Here is a 21,148-nt window from a genome sequence, read left to right as displayed (position 1 = left end):
CTGATTTTGATCAGGACTCCTGTAAAAGTGTATAATGCAATTCCATGTTCTATGTGCCTTCTTAAGTTTTTCATTACAGCCTTAGTCTTTCCATTTTATGTCTCATTTAGGAAAAGTGCTGAGTACCTATTTGTCTTTAAAATTTTACTTTTAAGAAAAAGAAATATGCAATAGAAGATTAAACATGAGTCTCACTATATTGTTTATTCCCTTAACTTTTGCTGATACCATAAATCAAATCTTAGATCAATATGTATATACCTTTAGACATAATCATTTGCATCAAAGAACTCAGAAAATGTTAAGCACAAATATATTCATGTATTAGCCATGTCTTTGAAGATTTTAAAAAGAAAATGAAGGAAAAAAGTGAAAAATTACTTTATTTATAGTGTATTAAGTCTTTTTTTTTTTTTTTAGTTTTTCTTTGTCACCCTAGGTAAATGCAGTGGCATCATTACAGCTCACTGTAGCCTCAAACTCCTAGGCTCAAGCAGTCCTCTTACCTCAGCCTCTTGGGTAGCTGGAACTATAGGCACCAGCCATGATGCAGCAAATTTCCCTGTTTTTAGTAGAAATGGGGTCTCACTCTTGCTCAGGCTGGTTTCCAACTTCTTACCTCAAGCCTCAGCCTTCCTGAGTGCTAGGATTGTAGGCACGAGCTATAGTATAGTATAGTATGCAGCACATAGCCTATAGTATATGAAGTCTTATAAATTATATTTTAACATTTTAAATTTTGTATTAAGAAATACAAAAAATTTTATTAACATACCATAAAAATTTTTATTGACATACCTGTTTTCGTATAGCAAAATATGAAGATCTCTATGCGTTTTCTTATAATCCCAAACAAGATGATTCAGAACAACTACAAGGCTGGCAGCTCATTGATCTTGCTGAGGAATATGAGAGGATGGGATTGCCAAATACACACTGGCAGTTGTCTGATGCCAACCGAGAATACAAGGTAACTTAACCTTTTGAAGAATTTAAGAAGATGTTAGCACCAGAGTGTCAGAGCAGCAAGCTGTGTACTGCTGTGTGCTGTTCCTGCATATAAGAAGGCCTAGAGGTTTTTAAAGGTGTTTTTAACTATGAGTAAGTGGTTATATTTTATTTGGTATTTACAGATTTGTGAAACTTATCCCAGAGAACTTTTTGTTCCCCGGATAGCAAGTAAACCAATAATTGTTGGTAGTTCCAAGTTCCGGAGCAAGGGGAGATTCCCAGTTCTTTCCTACTATCATCAAAATAAGGAGGTAGGAAGTTTTCTTTGAATTTATAAGTATAATGCAACTTCTATTTCAAGTTTAGGCATCTAAAAGAACACTTTTATACATGAAAAGGTTAGTAATAGAGAAGTACTGGCTTTTTGTTCAATTAACGTTCTTGAAATTTTAATAGTCACATCCCAAAGGTGGGGAGCCAGAGACTGACCCCACCAATGTTATGTTTGTGTATTTGTTTATGTGAGACAACAGAACATAACAGAAACAAAACATTGATGGGGTCAGTCCCCACTGCCCCACTTTGGGACATGGCTATTTTAAAACATGACTATATTGAAATACAGAAATTTTCATACCTATTGTTATCATCTTCTGTCCCTCCTTTCCAATAATGACTTGAAAATAATAGGATTAGTGAATGGATAGGTGAGTCTTTTCCTGTCATTCTCTTTTGATCCTTCTTGTATTTGGGGAAAATGGATAGTTTTAATAAGAAAACCACTGAGAGAAGGGACAGAGCCAAGGGCATTTCAGGTTTCCGTTTTAATAGTAGCTCAAATCAAAACGATTTTGCAACATGAAGAGGTAGAAGAGGCATTTTTATAGTGAGATGCTGTAATAGGGTTGCTTTTTACAGTAAAACTTACTTTGTAGCCTACTAACAGAAGGCCAGGAGTTACTGAATATTAAACGGTTTGTGTGCATGTCTTCATAACTATGTAAGGTAAACTTTACTAATTACCTATAACTTTCAAATGGGAAAACTGAAGTTCAGAGAGGACAAATCACTTTGCTTATATGTCATGAGGAGTTCTATGCCATTTCTGACTCTTAATCCTTTGTAACCTAATTTTTTATTCTGGGAACTTTTAGATTCTGGGAACTTTTAGAATCATCTTTTCCCCCAGTGTTCTGAAATTTTGCAGTGATATTCCTTGGTATATCTTTTAAAATTTTATTTAGAAACTCATATGGCAGTTTGGGGAATTTGTATCTGTATTTCTTCCTCTTCTGTTAATTTTCCTTCTACTTTTTATTTATTTAGGTTATTTATTTATTTATTTATTTTTGAGACAGAGTCTTGCTCTGTTGCCTACTCTAGAGTGCAGTGGTGTGATCGCTGCAGCCTTGAGGCTTGGCTGAAGTGATTTTCCTACCTCAGTCTCCCTAGCAGCTACATATGAGCACCACTATCTGTGACTTTCTCTTTAAAAACTTTTTTGTAGAAAAGGATGTTTGGCTGTGTTGTCCAGGCTGGTCTCAGACTCCTGGCTTCAAGTAATCCTCTTGTCTCTGCCTCTTAAAGTGTTGGGATTATGGGCATGAGCTAACATTCCCAGCCTGATTATTTTTTTGACTTTTCTTATTTGGCAATTGGGCTTCATAGAATAGACCTTTTTTTAACCTTCTCCTCATTTTTTCATCTCTTTCTGTTTTTTTAAAGATTTCCTGAACCTTATCTCTGGTCTTTGTTTTGCATTCTTTATTTTTGCTATCATATTTTTAATATTCAAGAGCTCTTTCCTATTTCTGATCTTTTTAGACAGTTTTATTTGATGTGATGTTTTAGTTCCCTAAGGACCCTCCCCCCCGTTTTTTGGAGACGGAGTCTCACTCATCGCTCTGTGTTGAGTGCCATGGGGTCATTAGCTCATAGAAACCCCAAACTCTTGCTCTCAGGCTCAAGTAAACCTGTTGCCTCAGCCTCCCTAGTAGCTAGAACTACAGGCAAATGCCACAAGACCCAGCTACTTTTTCTATTTTTCAGTAGAAACAGGGTCTTGCCCTTATTAGGCTGGTCTCTAACTCCGAGCTCAGGCAATCCACCCACCTTGGCCTCCATGAGTACTGGGATTATAGGCATGAGTCACTGCACCAGGCTGATGTTGAAGACTTTAAAAAAAAAACAAAAATAAATTCACATGTTTCCATATTTAAATTTACATACAAATTAAAACCATGAACATTTAATAAAAGAACAGAAGAAAACCAGGATTACCTTATTAAGACCTTTTTATAGTGGACATTGAATATCCATTTTCAGCCCAGCTTTTCAATAAATAATGTATAGAAACATAGGTATGTCAACAGGCCATAACCAGGTAATCTCCCTATCCCTTAGTTACAGAAGGCGGATCTGAAGCTTTTCTGTTTACATTCTTATCTTTTACCTCTGCTCCCTTCCAAAACACAAGTAAGGTTCTAATAAAGTTAAAATGTATAAAACCACACTTTTTTGGTCTTTCATATATCTGACTTTTCATATTTAAACTATTTCTAGAAGCTCCTGTGCACAAGAGGTTTTTATCTTTGAATTCTATTTGTTGCATAAATTGGTTTCCTTCGGAATCATCTAATTTTGGTCCCATTGTATATAGTAAGTCTGGCTATGATCCAAATGTGGGAAGAGAGATGGAAGGATCTCATAATTTGTTATGTAGGCTTTCCTTAATAGTCCTGGGTTTGGGGAGGTGTAGGGCTTTATCCCCCCCGCCACCCCCCACCCCGGCGTGTCTATTACCAGGGTCTTCTGGTTAATCCTCTTTTAGAATAAACTTTTGTCTTTGGTGTGAGGGAAGATCTTTGGGTCTTAGCTAGGCCTTATACTGACATTCAACCATTTCTCCTGTTTCCAGTTTCCTGCCTTTGTCCATGCCTTTGGAAGTACCAGTTCCTGAGTGTGCCTGGGGTTTTGCTACACAAAATTTGTTACTGACTTAAAGGGGTTGGCAGTTTTCTTTACCCTGCTTATTAGTTGCCCATCTGTTTTCTTCTCCCCAAATTTTATTGACATAGCTATTTTTGTCTTTTTTTCTCATTCTCTTTGTCCTTGTGGTTTTATAGGTTTCTAATCTGCTTTCCATAAGTCATAGGGAGGTTACCTGGTTATGGCCTCTGTTGACACCCCAATGTTTATATACATTGTTTATTGTAAAACTGACCTGAAAATAGATATTCAATGCCCAATTTAACAAAAACAAGGAATTTTATGTGTGAATTTAAAATATAGAAATGTGTGAATTTATATTTACTATTTTTTCATTGGGAAAAATTATTGATATATGAGTCTAAATCTTTTCAACCTGTCTTAGGACTTTAAACAACAATAAACAAAATTTATTACTTACAGATTTTCTTTCTGTCTTAGATTGACTTATGTTTTAACTCAAATTTGAATCAAAGCTCATTTTTCTCATTTTATGTCTCCTTTTGTAACAAAGATTACTTTGTAGTTAGAATTTTGAAAGTCTTTGGAAAATAAAAATTGAAATGTTATCACTTACCAGTTCTTATTCTGTATGTATTATTATTAATTAAGCCCTTACTTGAACTTGAGTTGAAAATATCCTATAATTTAAATAAAGCAAATAATGCAGGTATTTTAACAGTAGGTTACTTGATAGAGAATCAACCTACATTTTTCTTCAAACTGGATAAGAAGGCATTTGCTTTTCTTAGAAGACAATATTGGGAACATTTAGGGAACATCAAGATATTGAAATAGTACTCAAAGAGGATTTCAAAGTTCATGTCTTCTAATTGTCATACATGTATTAGATTCTATCACTTTAATTTTTTTTCTTTTAAGCATTTTTAAAGGCGCGTTTTAGAGATCTTGGCATTATCTGTTTTCTGTCTTTTTAAAACTAGGCTGCCATTTGTCGATGTAGTCAACCATTGTCAGGATTCAGTGCCAGGTGCCTGGAGGACGAACACTTGCTTCAAGCCATCAGTAAAGCCAATCCAGTCAATCGTTATATGTATGTCATGGACACCAGGCCCAAAGTATGTAAATACCAGACAGTCTGTTAGTTTAATCATCTTTATTACATTAATTAGTGGGAGTTAACAAATTTGCCCATATTTAAATATTCAAATCCTGTTTTTAAATTACCTGAGACTAATGATACTAAAGGAATTCAATCCTTTATTTAAAGGATACCAACTTAGAAGATCAATTTCCCAGTAATCCGGGAGGTAATTTCTCATGTTTTCTGATATATATAAAAATTTTGGAAAGTTGAATTTTATGTTGAGAACTCTTATTGGTCTATGTCTTTTTTCTCCTAATATATCCATGTAACTAAATATAAGTCCTATGTTGTTTTGAAGAAACACTAAATTGTATGTGTTGTGAAAAATTATAAATCCTTACTATTCTTTTTGATAGAAGTTTTAATTGGCAAAACACTTCATGTTAAAATTGTGGACCTTGATTTGAAATATTCAAGAAAATAAAGAAAACCGGTAGTGAGTTAACCTAGGAAACATTGAAGTAGAGCATTATAAATAATGAACAGTAGTTGTTTTGTTAGGCATCTGTGGTATAGGGATAAATTTTTGTCATTGGAACAAATATCAGAATCCCTTTTTCCTAACAGTAAAACTACCAGTTCATTTAGGGTCCTGAAACTAAAGTAATGAAAATTCTCCATGGTAATAGCTAACATTCCTTTTAATTTTTATTATAGCATCGCATGCAGAGCTGGTGGGCTACACAAAAGGACATTGGCAGAATTGTAGTGAGGATATCTTCAAAAATCTGGAATGATGAGAAAATAAGAGAAAGCGATGAGAAAAAGCGAGTGAGCGATATAAAACACAAACAATTTTAGGCAGCTTTGTGAAAGGAATGGTAGCTGTTTTAGAAGTAATTCTCATCATTATGCAGACTCACAAAAGATAATGAAAAGGAGATTAATCTGAGTAAATTAAGAATTATTTAAAACATAGAAATAACTTGATAATCTTTTATTTTCTTAGGAGTTAAGAGTGTTGGTGATGTCTCCTATGAGAAAATTGTGTTCTACTTCCTTGTATAATCTGAATTGATTAATGAATTAGAACTCTTTTTTGGTAATATTAGATATAAAAGGCAATTGTATTGTAACATGAACCTTTTGAAGATGGGGTCCAATGGTGTTTTGTTTCTCAGGATGCAATAGCTCTTATTTGTATAATTATCTTCTATACATAAAATATATTTTTTCTTTGATTGCTTTACTAGTTAAACTTAAAATCAGGTAGTAATAATGAGGAAGTGTTTTTAATATCTAACTGTAAATTCTGCTTTAGGTGCTGAATAACCAGTGAGTCAGTAGATAAAATTTAACTATACTTGTTACCAATCTGGGGCCCCACTTAACTGAAGGAAAGGCTACATTTTCTTCTGATCTAGGTTCTGTTTCATCCAAGTTCATGAGAAATTTTAGTAAATTGTAGTAACATACTGTATGAAATCTTAGTCTGAAGGAATTAAGCATGTCAAATCCCAAGGGAACCTCTGATAACATTTTGACTTTTACATGTAACTAAAGACCATGGGTCTATGGCAGTCTGTTTTCTCCCTAGAGACCAGTTTATTTTTAGCCCAGGATAGCAGATTATATGCCATATTATATGATGTATGGGCTTCCAGTAATCTCAGGTAATCGGAAGACCTCAGGTAATCGGAAACATACTTCAGATCTGACGTTCAGGGTCCTGTGGCTTTCTGAATGATCAGGCAGCTCTGTGAAAGGAATGGTAGCTGTCTTAGAAGTAACTCTCATCGTTATGTAGATTCACAAAAGATAATGAAAATAAGATTAATCTGAGTAAATTATTTAAAACATATAAATAATATTTTATTTATGTTTTAAATGATTTGAGTGTTCTGAATGATCAAGAGCTCTAGGCTTGTTCTGAAATGAATCTCATAGGTTCATTATGTAAAAGAAAAGCTCCCCAGCTCTGCTTATCTCTGAATTGTTTAGGAGCTAGATAGGAGATATTTCTTTTTAATTTTGAAATATTACAAGCTTATGGAAAACTGACTAAAAATATAAATGAATTAGTTTCATGAACTTGAGGGAACTTCTTGACTGGACCTTTCTATTATATAACAAACATATTACTTTATCGTTTCTTTCTTTACTGTTAATAAGATATGTGACATTTCTGCATATTAAAAATGATAGCTTATCTATAAGAAAGACAGTTGAGCTAAAAAAAAAAAAAAACCAGAAAGCAAGAAAAATGGTAGCTTACTCAGTCCTTTAAACTTTATCCTAGCTAAAATATGACTTATTTAGTGTTTTCATGACATTTTGGTAAGTTTTAAATTAACGAAAAGTAATTTGTCTCTAAATGTCTGTAATTTTTCATTTTAGCTAAATGCAATGGCCAACAGAGCAGCTGGAAAAGGTTATGAAAATGAGGACAACTATTCTAATATTAGATTTCAGTTTGTTGGAATTGAAAATATTCATGTCATGAGATCCAGCCTTCAGAAGTTATTGGAAGGTATAATTGTATTGCTTACTTTTTAGGCAGCTTTGTCCCATAAAAATCTAGTGTTAGTCACATGTAATTTTTAAAAAGTAAAAAGAAACAATTAATTTAAATTAATTTTAATGTACTTAATATTGTACTAAAAACATTTTAACATGAGTCAGTATAAAAGTTAGTAAATTGCTTTTCATCAAGTCTTAGAATCAGATGTGTATTTTATGCTTATAACACATCTCAGTTTGGACAAGCTACATCAGTAGCCACATTTGGTTAGTGGCTACTGTATCAAACAGTATAATTATACTGGTTTTGCAAAAAAGTGCTATTGTTAGGTAGATATTCTTAAGTAGTCAGTCCAGTGAAGATTAATTTATGGTAATGTTTCATTTAAATATTAAGGTGTATTTCTAATCCTGGTATTAAAAAATTAAAATATGGAACTATTTTTAGTTAAACACTGATACTATGATTTTTTAAAAGTGATTGGAGCATTTTTTTTTTAAACACAAGGAATAACAGAAAAATATACCCCAAAATCCATTATTGAGCTTCTAATAGCATTTTTCATTTATAAAGAATCTTGCCTATTTATTTTGTCCCTTTCTCAATTCACTCACCTAGAGAAATCTTAAAAAGACAAATAGAGACTCCATCTCCATTCTAATTGAAATTTTTTTTCCCCCCTCTTTTAGTCAGTGGTACCAAAGGCCTTTCTGTCAATGATTTCTACTCTGGTCTAGAGAGTTCGGGATGGCTTCGCCATATCAAAGCTGTGATGGACGCTGCAATCTTTTTGGCCAAAGTAATTCTTTACCTCTCATGTTTGGTTTTGGGGTTTATAATGGTTGGGAAAGGGTAGATTTATTCTCTTGGGGGGCTGGTATCTATTCCAGTCTATTTACCTCTTTAATGAATTTAATTTTAATTTCAGCTTTTAAAATAGTATGGAGTTCTTTTTTTTTTTTGAGACAGAGTTTCACTACGTCACCCTCAGTAGAGTGCTGTGGCATTACAGCTATCAGCAACCTCAAACTCTTCGGCTTAAGTGATTCTCTTGCCTCAGCTTCCCAATTTGCTGGGACCATAGGCACCCACCCCAATGCCTGGCTATTTTTTGGTTGTAATTGTCATTGTTGTTTGGCAGGCCTGGGCTGGAATCGAACCCGCCAGCTCCGGTGTATGTGGCTGATGCCCTAGCTGCTGAGCTACAGGTGCTGAACCTAGTATAGAGTTCTTAATGTAGAAACTTAAAAAAAGAAATTTTCAAGTACTATAATGCAGCATTTTTAAAATTTTTGTTTATTTTATTTATTTAAATTTTTTTTATGTTTTTAAAATTTTTTGATTTTTTAAAATTTCAGGTTAAAGCAGGATCTTTATCTTTCTCTTTTGTTTTATGTTGTTGTTCTTTGATTTTTGGAAATTATTCTGTGACATTATCATTGCAGGCATAGTTCTTTATAATAAGAATGCCTGCTAATATGCTTTTTGAGTAGGTGGATTTATTGATTTACCTAAAAGGTATTCTACTAGAATCTGAGTAGGTGATCTTTCTTTTCAGGCAATAATGGTTGAAAATGCAAGCGTGCTGGTACATTGTTCTGATGGCTGGGATAGGACTTCCCAAGTTTGTTCTCTAGGTTCTCTTCTGTTGGATTCTTACTATAGGACAATCAAAGGATTCATGGTAAGGATTTATTTAGGAGAAGCCCAGTGCTTCTTAAGTATAGGTAATTTTGTCCCCACTGGGGATATTTGGCAATTTCGGAGATAGTTTTCCACTACCAAAAGTGGTGGGACTTCCACCCACCTGGTGGAGGCCAGGGATACCTCTGTTAAACATGTTGTGTGCTCAGAATTACTACTGCTGAGATTGAGAAACCTTGATTTAGACTGATTTCCATTTGTGCTACCTTCTTGCCAGAAAACTTTTGATTTAAAATGTTTCTTTTTCCTAAAATGTTACAATAGAAATATTCAGCATTTTCTTGTCTTTTATCTAATAAATATAAGTAATAAACAAGGCACAAATAAGAGTACTTAAAAAATTATATTCTGGAGGAAACTCAACCTTCATTTGTTGAGTATAACATTAGGCATGATCACAAACTCCTGAGCTCAAGGGATGCTCCTGCTTCAGCCTCCCAGAGTGTGAGGATTATAGGTGTGAGTCACCATGTCCGGCCTAAAATCTGCTTTTTAAAAACATTGTGCGGTGTCTTGAAGGCAGAGGGAAGTGGGAATGGAGGCTAGGAGGCCAGTGTAGAACCGGTTTCCATAATTCAAGAAAGTACAGAGGGCCAGAACTGAGGAGGCAGTATACAAGAGGAAGAGGAGGTGGTGGGTTCCAGGGAGATTAACGAAGTAGAGTTCGTTAGAATCAGCCATGGGTTGGAATTGAGTAGAAGAGTTGAGTCCTCTAGGAAAATTTTCAGGTTTCCGAGTTGGTTGCCAGGATGGATGGTCTGCCATCCTGCTCTTCACTGAAATAAACAGCCGAGTAAGTTCAGTGAGAAAGTTTTAGACGTGGTTATGCAGAAGAATGGCAGGGAGCCCAGAATAAAATCTGTGGCTACAGCTGAAGATCACTTGCCTAAGGTTACAGAGGTGTAGAACCAGTGAAACCAGGATTTGAGCCTCTGCTGGCCCTTCAGAAATTGCATTCTTAACCTATTACAGGGCCTTCTGCTGAAATGAGAGTGGTTTAAGACAAAAGACAGAGAAGGTGAAAGTAGGAATGTTAACACTTTGAAAAGAATATGCTTGGTGATTGTATAATGAAATCATAAAGTATATTAAATACTAAGAAGATATGTTTAGATTAGACTGAAAAAGTTAGAAATCTATTATTTTAGTGGATTTGGTAAGTAGAGAAGCTATAACAAGGCATACAGACAAAGACAGTCCATTCAAGAAGATAAGTATTAATGTTTGGGTTTGAATATAAACTACTGTTTTCATTTATCTTTTTATCATTCAGTGTTTCTTGAAAAAAGTAATATACAAGTCAGCCAAAAAGTTTAAAACATTCATCCCAGTCCACCACCCAGAGTTAATCTTTGTTGGCATTTTGGTTTAGTTTGTTTGCAATTGTAAATTAACGGTAGATAATAAATGCCTTTTTAAATTAATAGGATTTAATCCACTATAAACAAAAAATTATAAGTAATTATAAAGTGGATTTTACTTTTTCTCATTAAGGTTTTAATAGAAAAAGATTGGATCTCTTTTGGACATAAATTTTCAGAGAGGTGAGTCACAGTAATACATTTTATATTTTGTAAAATGGGTAAACTAGAATACTGAAATGTTTCTGTTTTTTATGAACTTGCATATATGATGGGAGGCAAGAGTGCTGTGGTTTTTAATAAAGACTGAGACTGTGTATTTTAAATAAAGACTGATTTAATTTTTTCCGGTTTTAAAAATACTATTTTGTAATTTTCATGGCTATTTTTTTTTTTGCATTAATAACAGATAACAAGTTTATTGCAGTAACCACAGTAATAGACAATACTTTAGGATGCTCGCTGCACGGTAGGCATGTTCTGAACTTTTACATGTATAAGCTTATTTAATCCTCAGGAGGATGTGCTGAGGCAGCGTCCTATACCTGTCTTTTTTTTTTTTTTAAATCATAGCTGTGTACATTGATATGATCGTGGGGCATCATACACTAGCTTCATAGACCGTTTGACACATTTTCATCACACTGGTTAACATAGCCTTCCTGGCATTTTCTTAGTCACTGTGCTAAGACATTTACATTCCACATTTACTAAGTTTCACATATACCCTTGTAAGATGCACCGCAGGTGGGCACTTGGGCTGTTTCCATGACTTTGCAATTATGAATAGGGCTGCAATAAACATTCTAGTACAGATATCTTTGTTATGATGTGACTTGTAGTCTTCTGGGTATATGCCCAGTAGAGGAATTGCAGGATTGAATGGCAGCTCTATTTTTAGATCTCTAAGTGTTCTCCATGTATCTTTCCAAAAGGAATGTATTAATTTGCATTCCCACCAGCAGTGCAAAAGTGTTCCCTTTTTTCCACATCCATGCCAACATCTCTGATCTTGGGATTTTGTGATATAGGCTAGTCTCACTGGAGTTAGATGATATCTCAAAGTAGTTTTGATTTGCATTTCTCTGATGATTAAAGATGATGAGCATTTTTTCATATGTCTGTAGGCCGTGCGCCTGTCTTCTTCAGAGAAGTTTCTCTTCAAATCCCTTGCCCAGCCTGCGATGGGATCCCTTGTTCTTTTCTTGCTAATGCGTTTGAGTTCTCTGTGGATTCTGGTTATTAAACCTTTGTCGGAGACATAACCTGCAAATACCTTCTCCCATTCTGAGGGCTGTTTGCTTGCTTTACTTACTGTGTTCTTGGCTGTGCAGAAGCTTTTTAGTTTGATCAGGTCCCATTTTTGAAGTATTTTTGAAGTTGCTTCAATTGCCCGGGGCGGGGGGGGGGGGGTGTCCTCCTCATAAAATACTCACCCAGACCAATTTCTTCAAGGGTTTTCCCTGCACTCTCCTGTAGTATTTTTATAGTTTCATGTCTTAAGTTTAAATCTTTAATCCAGTGAGAGTCTATCTTAGTTAATGGTGAAAGGTGTGGGTCTAGTTTCAGTCTTGTACAGGTTGCCAGCCAGTTCACCCAGCACCATTTGTTAAATAGGGAATCTTTTCCCCACTGAATGTTTTTAATTGGCTTGTCAAAGATTAAATAACGGTAAGTAGCTGGATTCATCTCTTGGTTCTTTATTCTGTTCCAGACATCTACTTCTCTTTTTTTGTGCCAATACCATGCTATCGATTTGTAGTATAGTCTGAGGTCTGGTAGCGTGATTCCTCCTGCTTTGCTTTTATTTCTGAGTAATGTTTTGGCTATTGGTGGTTTTTTCTGATTCCATATAAAACGAAGTATTGTTTTTTCAAGATCTTTAAAGTATGACAGTGAAGCTTTAATAGGGATTGCGTTGAAATTATATATTGCTTTGGGTAGTATGGACATTTTAACAATGTTGATTCTTCCCAGCCATGAGCATGGTATGTTTTTCCATTTGTTAACATTTTCAGCTATTTCTTTTCTTAGAGTTTCGTAGTTCTCTTTATAGAGATCTTTCACATCCTTCGTTAGATAAATTCCCAAATATTTCATCTTCATGGCTATTTATTATCTTTTTGTCTGGATTATAGTTTTTAGAAGGTAACAGATCCTTTAATATTGTGGTTAAACATCCCGTAAGTGTAAGTGGTTTCCATTAAAAAGTTTTGGGTTTTATGTGCTAATGTAACAATGTTTTAGGATTATTTTTTGTAGGTATATTTTAAGTTTAATAATACCTGAACAATGGACTTCTTTCAGAGGCATTTATAAAAGCTTGTGCTTTCTTGGGAGTTAGGTGTGGCCATTTGGATGGTGACCCAAAGGAAGTCTCACCAGTATTTGCTCAGTTCTTGGAATGCGTGTGGCATTTGACTGAACAGTTCCCACAGGCCTTTGAATTCAATGAAGCATTCCTACTTCAGATCCATGAACATATTCATTCATGCCAATTTGGAAACTTTATTGGAAATTGTCAGAAAGAAAGAGAAGAACTCAAGTAAGATGATTTGATTAAAATAAGCTCTTATTTTTCCTTCTTAGCTGAGGTCTAACATAAGTCATAGCTGAACTTGATGTCTTGATGATATGAAATAGAATTGAATTGTTGTAAAGGTTTTATCTACATTTCTGAAGCTAAGTATAATTCTAGTATGCCCCACCCCTTCAAGGTAATAGGAAAAATACATTTTTTCTTTTATACCCTATTTTTACTATAAAAAATACATTTTAAAATGTGTTTTGAAGTGGAGTATCCATACAGAAAAGCATGTATAGCATAAGTGTGACACTCAGTAACTCTTAATAAATTTATGCACCTACATAACTAGCACCTAGACTTCCCTTATGCTCCTTTCAGTCTGCTTATATTTAGAACAGAGAAATCTGTTTTATTTTATTTTATTTTCCAGACAATATTGCTCACTAGTTTTCAAGTGTGGTTAAAAGATTTAAAATTTTTTGTTTCTTTTAAGGTAAGATGGAGCCTTATAATTCTGCTCTCATTTCTAAACATTTTCATTTTTTTTCTTTCTTTTTTTTTTTTTTGGAAAATAAATCTACCCATGTTGGCTGTAGCATGTCTGTCCCTAGTTCACCTGTCATTTCCTAACCAGTCTTTTTGGGTCAGGTCTGTGGCTAAATGTTGATGTATGGGAGATCTTTGGGGTAATGCTGCAAGGTTCTATCTATATGTGTATGTATATGTGTCAAAAAACATACATATATTTGTTTTTTCTTTTAGATTGAGGTTCTGAGTTTAGATTTCCTATAGTAGGCAGTAAAGGGCACTTACGAGTCTCATGCTCTACTGACTAAGCTAGCTGGGCAGCCATGGTGAAGAGCACTTAATTCTTGGACATTCTAGGGACATACTAGAGAAGCTAAATCTGGCAGTAGTTTAAAGACAGTCACATGCTAAACACTCTAAACAAAGTGAGAACTTGTGGAAAATTCTGAAGAAATGTGCAGGGAATAACAAGTGAATAGAGTGTGGCAGAGATGAGCAAGTCTAACAACATTATGACGATGTTTGCTGAGGTGATTTACAGTAGTACATTATAATTTGGATCAGGTGACTGTTTTGTTGGAGTACAGAGCTATTTTAGCAACAAGTATTCTTTTTTTTTTTTTTTTTTTTTTGTGGTTTTTTGGCCGGGGCTGGGTTTGAACCCGCCACCTCTGGCATATGGGGCCGGCGCTCTACTCCCTGAGCCACAGGCGCCGCCCTCAACAAGTATTCTTAATTAGTGTTAAACATTCTTAGAGATGGGAAATAAAAGTGGGTGTTTCCTAGTAGTTCTTCTCTAAGAACACATCTATGGGTCATCTTAGGAGTCATGGAAAAGTGAGATTTCCCCCCCGGAATCCCTATCTGTGTTATGTTATTGGTGATTGTACTGTCTACAACCATTCTATGCTTTACCTACCCACTCTTAGATTTGCAGTATAATGGCATTAAGGCTCTTGCATAATGTCCTGATTTCACCTGATTTTCTTTTTGTACCCACTCACAATTAAATGTGTTCCTGCTTTATAGCCCAGGTATGAGTTAAAAGAATAAGGCCAAGCATAGGGATACATCAGCGTCTTGTCCTGTGTGTAGACTGAAATACGTAGAATAGAGAACAAGTTTTTGGAATTGTGTAAATTGAGAGAAATTCCTTTGTAAGCGAAAACATGTATCTGTGTTGCATTCAAGAAACATGGCTTTATTTATTACATGATTATGAATGAAAAAGGAGAAGAGAATAAAGAATTCTGAGATAAGAAGTTAGACTGTGAATAGAAGAAAAAAACTAAAACTTGAATCTACTTTGGAAGCAATTGCCTGATTTATAAATGACTAATTGGAGATACCTCTTTATGTTTTTCTCATTACATTAAGATTGAAAGAGAAGACTTACTCTCTGTGGCCATTTCTTTTGGAAGATCAAAAGAAGTACTTAAATCCTCTCTACAGTTCCAAATCTCAGAGATTTACAGTTTTGGAGCCAAATACAATATCTTTCAATTTTAAGTAAGTTGGCCTCATTGAAAAATTTATATTTGATTTTTCTTAAACACAATTTATTGATCTTTTTTTTTTCCACAAAGGTTTTGGAGAAATATGTACCATCAGTTTGATCGAACATTGCATCCTAGGCAGTCTGTATTTAATATAATTATGAATATGAATGAGCAAAATCAACAATTGCAAAGAGATATTCAAGACCTAGAATCTGTAAGTATTCTGAAGTGTCTGATGTAATTTATGTGGGATATTAAGTTAGTTTAATTTGCTGTCAAAGTTGCTTCAAAATCCAGTCTACTGTACTTTGAATAGTCTGAATCACTTTCTCTATGTTCTAGAATGTATTAAAATACTTAAAGTCTGTAGCATAGTGTAGAGCAGTGGTTCTCAGCCTTCCTAATGCCGCAATGTATTTTCATTGTTAAAAAGGTGTCATGACCCACAGGTTGAGAATCGCTAGTGTAGAGGTAAACTTAATATCTGTATACCCCTATGTATCTTTGTGAGATTTTAACATTTATCATATGTGCTTGAGATCCTTCTTATTTTTGTTTTAAGAAATGAAACATTATAGATAAATATATTTGATATTCCTCCATCTGTAATATTTTGAGGTAGGCAGATTCACTGTGCTGAATTTGCTATTAATCATTTTTGTGTATATCATTATACTTTTCAGCATATATCTGTATCCACAAATAATTTATATTGCTGTTTTTCTTTTTTTTTTGGCCAGGGCCAGGTTGGAACCCACCACCTCCGATATATGGGGCCAGTGCCCTACTCCTTTGAGCCATAGGCACCACCCCTGTTTTTCTTGATTTATTTATATTTAAATATATTAATATTTATTTAAATTATATAAATATTTATATTGCTTATTTTTCTTGATAATACATTTGTTGCACATATATGTTGAAAACATACCAAAGACTATATGTAGTATTTATATGAGATATAAAGGGCAACAAATGATGTATATGCCCCGCTTAAAAAAATGCATGTTTTAAAACTATATAAAAGTTGTCATACTGTTTATATGTTTTATTTTAATCAACATTGTTTTGAAATTTATCCATGTTGATACATATAACTTTAATTCATCTGCTTTATTAATAACTATTGTATAATTTTCTACTACATGAATATATTATAATCTGTTCATTCAGCATTTGAATTGTTTTCAGTTTTGGACTTCCATGATTACAAATGAAAATGAATGACTTTCCATATGTTTGCTGACCATTGGTTTTCCTTTCCATGAACGGACTATTCAAACCTTAGCTCATTTTTCTGTTGGCTCATTTGCCTTTTTCTTATTGATTTGTAAGAGTTCCTTATACTCCAGACACCAATTCTTTATTAGTTATATACATTGCAAATGGCTTTGTCCAACCTATTCTTGTCTTTTCCTCTTTACTTATGATATACTTTATAAGATATTTTGAATTTTCATGTAGTCAAATTTTGATCAATCTTTGTTTTATGCTTTTTATGTGTGTCTTGTTTAAGAAATCCCTCTCAACCTTAAGACTTTCCTATAATCTTTCTTTTGCTATCATATATAAACAAAAAGGATCAGTAAGTACATACATACTTTTAAAATCCTACACAGTTATATAACTCAGTAAGACTGTCTTGTCTGCCTCTTCAATAAGGAAGTAATGACTATCTGTCTAAATCGTAGGAAGGGTATGGTAAAGAGAGGCAATCCCAAGGTGTAAGTAATACAAGATTATCTGGAATTCAGTTCATAAATTGGGAGAGTGTAATACTGTGCCAGAGAGTGCTTTTTAAATCTATTCTATTTTTTAAAAAAGAAAAAAAGTTCTGTTATGTTCTAAAGCCTGTTATTTTCACCTGACAAACTATTATAGGAAAACCATGTGGAAAATGTTTGTAGTCATGGGATAAGACCTTTAACTAAATAAATTTGTGAATGTTATATAGTTGTGATTTTGAGGTGAATGTTTCATATATATTTCTTTTATTATAAAATGTTTACTTGTTATCCTTTCTAGGTAATGTAGGTCCTTTTCAAATGTGGAGGCCTAGTGATCTGCAGTCAAGTCTGGCTGCATTATTTATTTATTTAATAATTATAAAAACTGATCATTTTCTACTTCAAAAATTATAAACAATTAAGATTTTCAACAATGTCATATGCATTAGATTTCATTAATTTTTTTAAGATTTAGTTTTTATTATACAAGAAAAAAGAACATTTGCAAAAGCATGTTTTTCTTTTTTTATGTAACATACATTGATCATGTGTTATGTGCAATTAGTGATTGTTTTTAAATTTGTATTTGTTCTAGAAAATTAAGCAATGGAAAAATAAACAAACAGATGGCCTCCTCACCAAGGAATTGTTAAAATCAGTTCATCCTGAATCACCTACCCTCAAAACTTCCCTGTGTTTTAAGGAGCAGACTCTGCTACCTGCGAATGATACTCTTCGAACTATAGAGGGCAGCAGCCCAGCAGATAATCGGTACAGTGAATATGCAGAAGAGTTCTCCAAATCAGAGCCTGCTGTGGTCAGCTTAGAGTACGGAGTGGCAAGAATGACTTGTTAGATTTACGGAGTGTTTTCTGGACTAACTGTAGTATAAAAAATGGATTATTGTGAAGATGGTCTGTGCATATGACCAAAAGGAATCTGTTTAATGAGGATCTTAGGGTTTAACACACATAGTAGACTAATAGTTGAAGAAAGGACAAAATAACGGCTCTTGTGAGACAAATAAGTCAGCTTATATTGCACTTCCAGCAAGGAATGACATTCAGTTCTATAAGAAATGAGTAGTATTTGGTGGATTTATTCAAAACACAATTTGCACTGTACACTAGTGAATTGACATTTCTGTATGATTTATATGTTAATTGCAGCCAAACACAAATAGCCTTTCTTAAGTATACTTTAACTTAGAGAAAATAAAACTTTACAGAATGGTTCCTTACTAATTGACATGGCATGTACTTTCAGTTACGTAACTGTGTAACTGAATATTTACATATTTTGCCTTTTAGTGATGTTTAATGTTGAAGTGCCATGAAAAATATTTCTAAGAAAGCCTTAAATTCTCAGTTTTTTCTTTACCCTTAAGTTTTATGGCCTACAGTAAGGTTTTTTGTTTTTTCTTTTAGTCAGCCTTGTTTTGTTTGTGAAGAGTTGCACTCTCATCACCGCAGGGGTTGCATGCTATGCTAAACTCAAAGATAAACAGTGGCAGAACTATACTTTTTATAATTCATGTTTAGCCAGCCCCGTTTCCATGTTCAAAATTAATGAAACTGAAGGTTTTATTCTTGTTATAATTTGTTTAGTGCTACATTTGATGAGTTCTTTTCAGTGCAGATTATTGATTTTTTAAAGATCTGTATAAGCACATTTGACTGCCTTTTATATATGGATAACTGCATTCCATTGATTTTTATTTTGTGGTTGGCTTTATTCCTATGATAACTATGTAAGTTTAAAGAGCTAGAGCTCTAAAACTGTTCTAGAAACAATGAATTCTACATGTATATGTATATTTTAAACTGCCTATCTCTTAACGAATTGGTATACCTAGAATATCTAACTTTTAGTTTACCTAAAAACTTTTGTGTAAAATAAAAAGGGAAGTTCTCATGGTTTAGATTTTCCTTGGTAACATGAATGTTAAAGCAGTCATTTCCGTGTGGAACAGTTTTTTCTTCTCTGTTAAGAATAGAAGAAAAAAGGAGAATTAAGGAGACTCTAGTACAAAGTTAATGTTGAACAAAAGCAACTTAAACTCTGGGAAGGATTTCATTTTGCCATGTTGTAGTTACTGTTTATTCTGTGTACTAGTACGTATCTTTCAATTAATAAATATATTGCAATTGATAGTATCAGTCTGGCTTTAAAATTGAAAGTTTAAGTAACATGGTGGCATGAGGTATGATTCAGGGTACTAGGAAATCTATATAGGATCCCTCATGCTTCTCTATATTATACTTATATATATTATTTTAATTGTGAACATAAATATCTTTTTCAAATAGAAAAAAAATCTTTATTGTATGAGAACTTATCTAATCCTGTTTATTTTTCCAATGTTCTGTAATACATTATGTAATAAGAAAAATACTTGTTTTTAAATGGTAGCAGAAATGCACTATAAAATACAGTATGTAATTAACCTGTCCTATCTCCATATATAAGCACCAGGAGTGAACCTTAACCTCTGTGACCACAGAGGGAAGCTTTTGTGCCTTGGTGTTCTAATTGTTGCTTGTGGTTTTAGAATCTTCTGTGGCAGACTTCTTGTATTCAACTCTTTTGTTTATTAATCTTCAACTCTAGGCATAGGTATATGTGTTTATTTCCTCTTACATGGACTGAGAAGTCAGTTAACATCCTAAGTGACCTGCAGGGTATATGTTGGCAAAAAAGCAGATTGTGTATATCTCATATAAAATTGGATTTATGTTCATTGTGTTTGAGAATGTATAGCATGTAAATTATTTCATACATTATTTAAAGGTGATTAAATGTTCGTCTTTTTCTTTTGGAAAAAAAAACAAGTGTCATCAAGTTGTTGTTTTTTTTCCTTTTTCTCACCTAGGCAAGTAGACCTGCATATTAACTAACATAACGGTATAAGGGTTGAGCAGTTCATTTTCCAAAAGATTGTTGATAAATAATACCCTTTTACACACAAATATAATTTCTAAGATATTTATCATAGGCATAGTGGGCTAAAAGGCTCAGCAGATAAAGTTAATGATGTCATTAAATTTTCTTTTTGCTCCTGTTGCTTGCTGATGTTAAAATCAGTGTTTTATTAAGCGGTTGCCAACTTGTCAGCAAGTTGGAAGTCAGGGTCCAGTGAGTACATACATTAAAGGTGAAATGTCTCTGTAAAGGCAGATCTGAATGTAAATATGAGGAAGAAAATGACTGGCTGCAAAGAGGATAATTTTGTTGGGAGTGTATTAAATAGGTCAGCTAGGCTAGAAATAGCTCAGGGAATCTTGAGTAAATACAGATGATTTTCTTTTCTAAAAATTCTATTTATTTGATGGGATACTAGAGCCATGGTGGGGGTGTCAATCTAGGCTTTTATAATTTTTTGCAGAAGGTTAGCTTTAGAATACTGAAAAATTTCCAGTTGGCATTCTAAATTGGATTAAATGCTGATCATTTGCAAAATTATACAGAATAGTTGTAAACTTAATAGATCTTCATAGCCAAGTTTTAAAGTTATTTCGTTGGCTTTTCCATGTAGAAATCCAAGGGACTTAGCATACCTTGATTAAAGGTAGAGCCTATTAAAAAAAATTATATATATATATATGTGTGTACACAGTTCACATATACAATGGTAAGCATTAAGAACTTATTTCTAAAAGAAAGCTTGGAATCCAGAATAATTATACCTTAAAAAGAGATAATTGTTGTACTTGATATCTTTTTCCTTTTTTTAGCCCCCCCCTTTTAACCAGTACTTTTTATTAAAAAAAAAATATATATATATAACATGAATCCCTGCCATATTAATAAACAGTATTTATTGCTATTGAAGTTATTTCTAGGAAGGTAAAACATTTATTATTGGCATTTTTTTTTTAAAGAAGAGCTTTCATTCATCAATTGGAAAAATGAAAAACTGCTTAATTCTTATGCTTTTAATCACTAATTTTCAGAGTACTGAGTTGTAATTGTCAACTCCAGTTTTCTTTCTCTTTCTGCAGGGATGTGAGTTTTCCTAATCAGTTACCACAAGTGTTGTTTTTACTCAGAATTGTTCTTACCCCTTCAGTGCCTTCCATGCCGGGTTGATATGCTGCTATTACTTCTGAGCCTATCTCTGTTTTCAGATGTTTCAGGCTTATCTTACACTCTTCTGCCCAGTTTTGGAATCAACCATTTCTCCAAGGTTGGAAGGAACCTTTGTTTCTTCTACTGGGGAACAGTATTGAGAAACCAAACTGGGCACTAGATGTGCTCATTGCTACCGGAATGTCATTGCTTTTAGTCTGTTTGA

At 33.7% G+C, this 21,148-nt stretch overlaps 1 protein-coding gene across 2 annotated transcripts in view; it reads left to right on the top strand.

Annotated features, from left to right (window-relative positions):
- Window positions 1–19,695, top strand: part of MTMR6 (myotubularin related protein 6) — a 37,044-nt gene extending 17,349 nt beyond the window's left edge. The window contains exons 4-15 of one of the 2 annotated variants that reach the window (XM_053563606.1): window positions 813–970; window positions 1,134–1,262; window positions 4,884–5,018; window positions 5,705–5,818; window positions 7,385–7,517; window positions 8,198–8,307; window positions 9,067–9,192; window positions 10,707–10,756; window positions 12,918–13,118; window positions 15,006–15,137; window positions 15,215–15,341; window positions 17,450–19,695. In XM_053563606.1, coding sequence (XP_053419581.1) covers window positions 813–970; window positions 1,134–1,262; window positions 4,884–5,018; window positions 5,705–5,818; window positions 7,385–7,517; window positions 8,198–8,307; window positions 9,067–9,192; window positions 10,707–10,756; window positions 12,918–13,118; window positions 15,006–15,137; window positions 15,215–15,341; window positions 17,450–17,710 — 1,676 coding nt within the window. In that variant the 3' untranslated portion in view covers window positions 17,711–19,695. The remainder of the gene's footprint in view (window positions 1–812; window positions 971–1,133; window positions 1,263–4,883; window positions 5,019–5,704; window positions 5,819–7,384; window positions 7,518–8,197; window positions 8,308–9,066; window positions 9,193–10,706; window positions 10,757–12,917; window positions 13,119–15,005; window positions 15,138–15,214; window positions 15,342–17,449) is intronic. The other variant, XM_053563605.1, reaches the window with a different exon arrangement.
- The last annotated feature ends 1,453 nt before the right edge of the window (window positions 19,696–21,148 follow it).

Source organism: Nycticebus coucang, chromosome 15 (genome assembly GCF_027406575.1).
Source record: "Nycticebus coucang isolate mNycCou1 chromosome 15, mNycCou1.pri, whole genome shotgun sequence".
NCBI lineage: Eukaryota > Metazoa > Chordata > Mammalia > Primates > Lorisidae > Nycticebus > Nycticebus coucang.
Note: the sequence above shows the minus strand (reverse complement) of the source record. Positions and strands in the feature narration are given on the sequence as shown.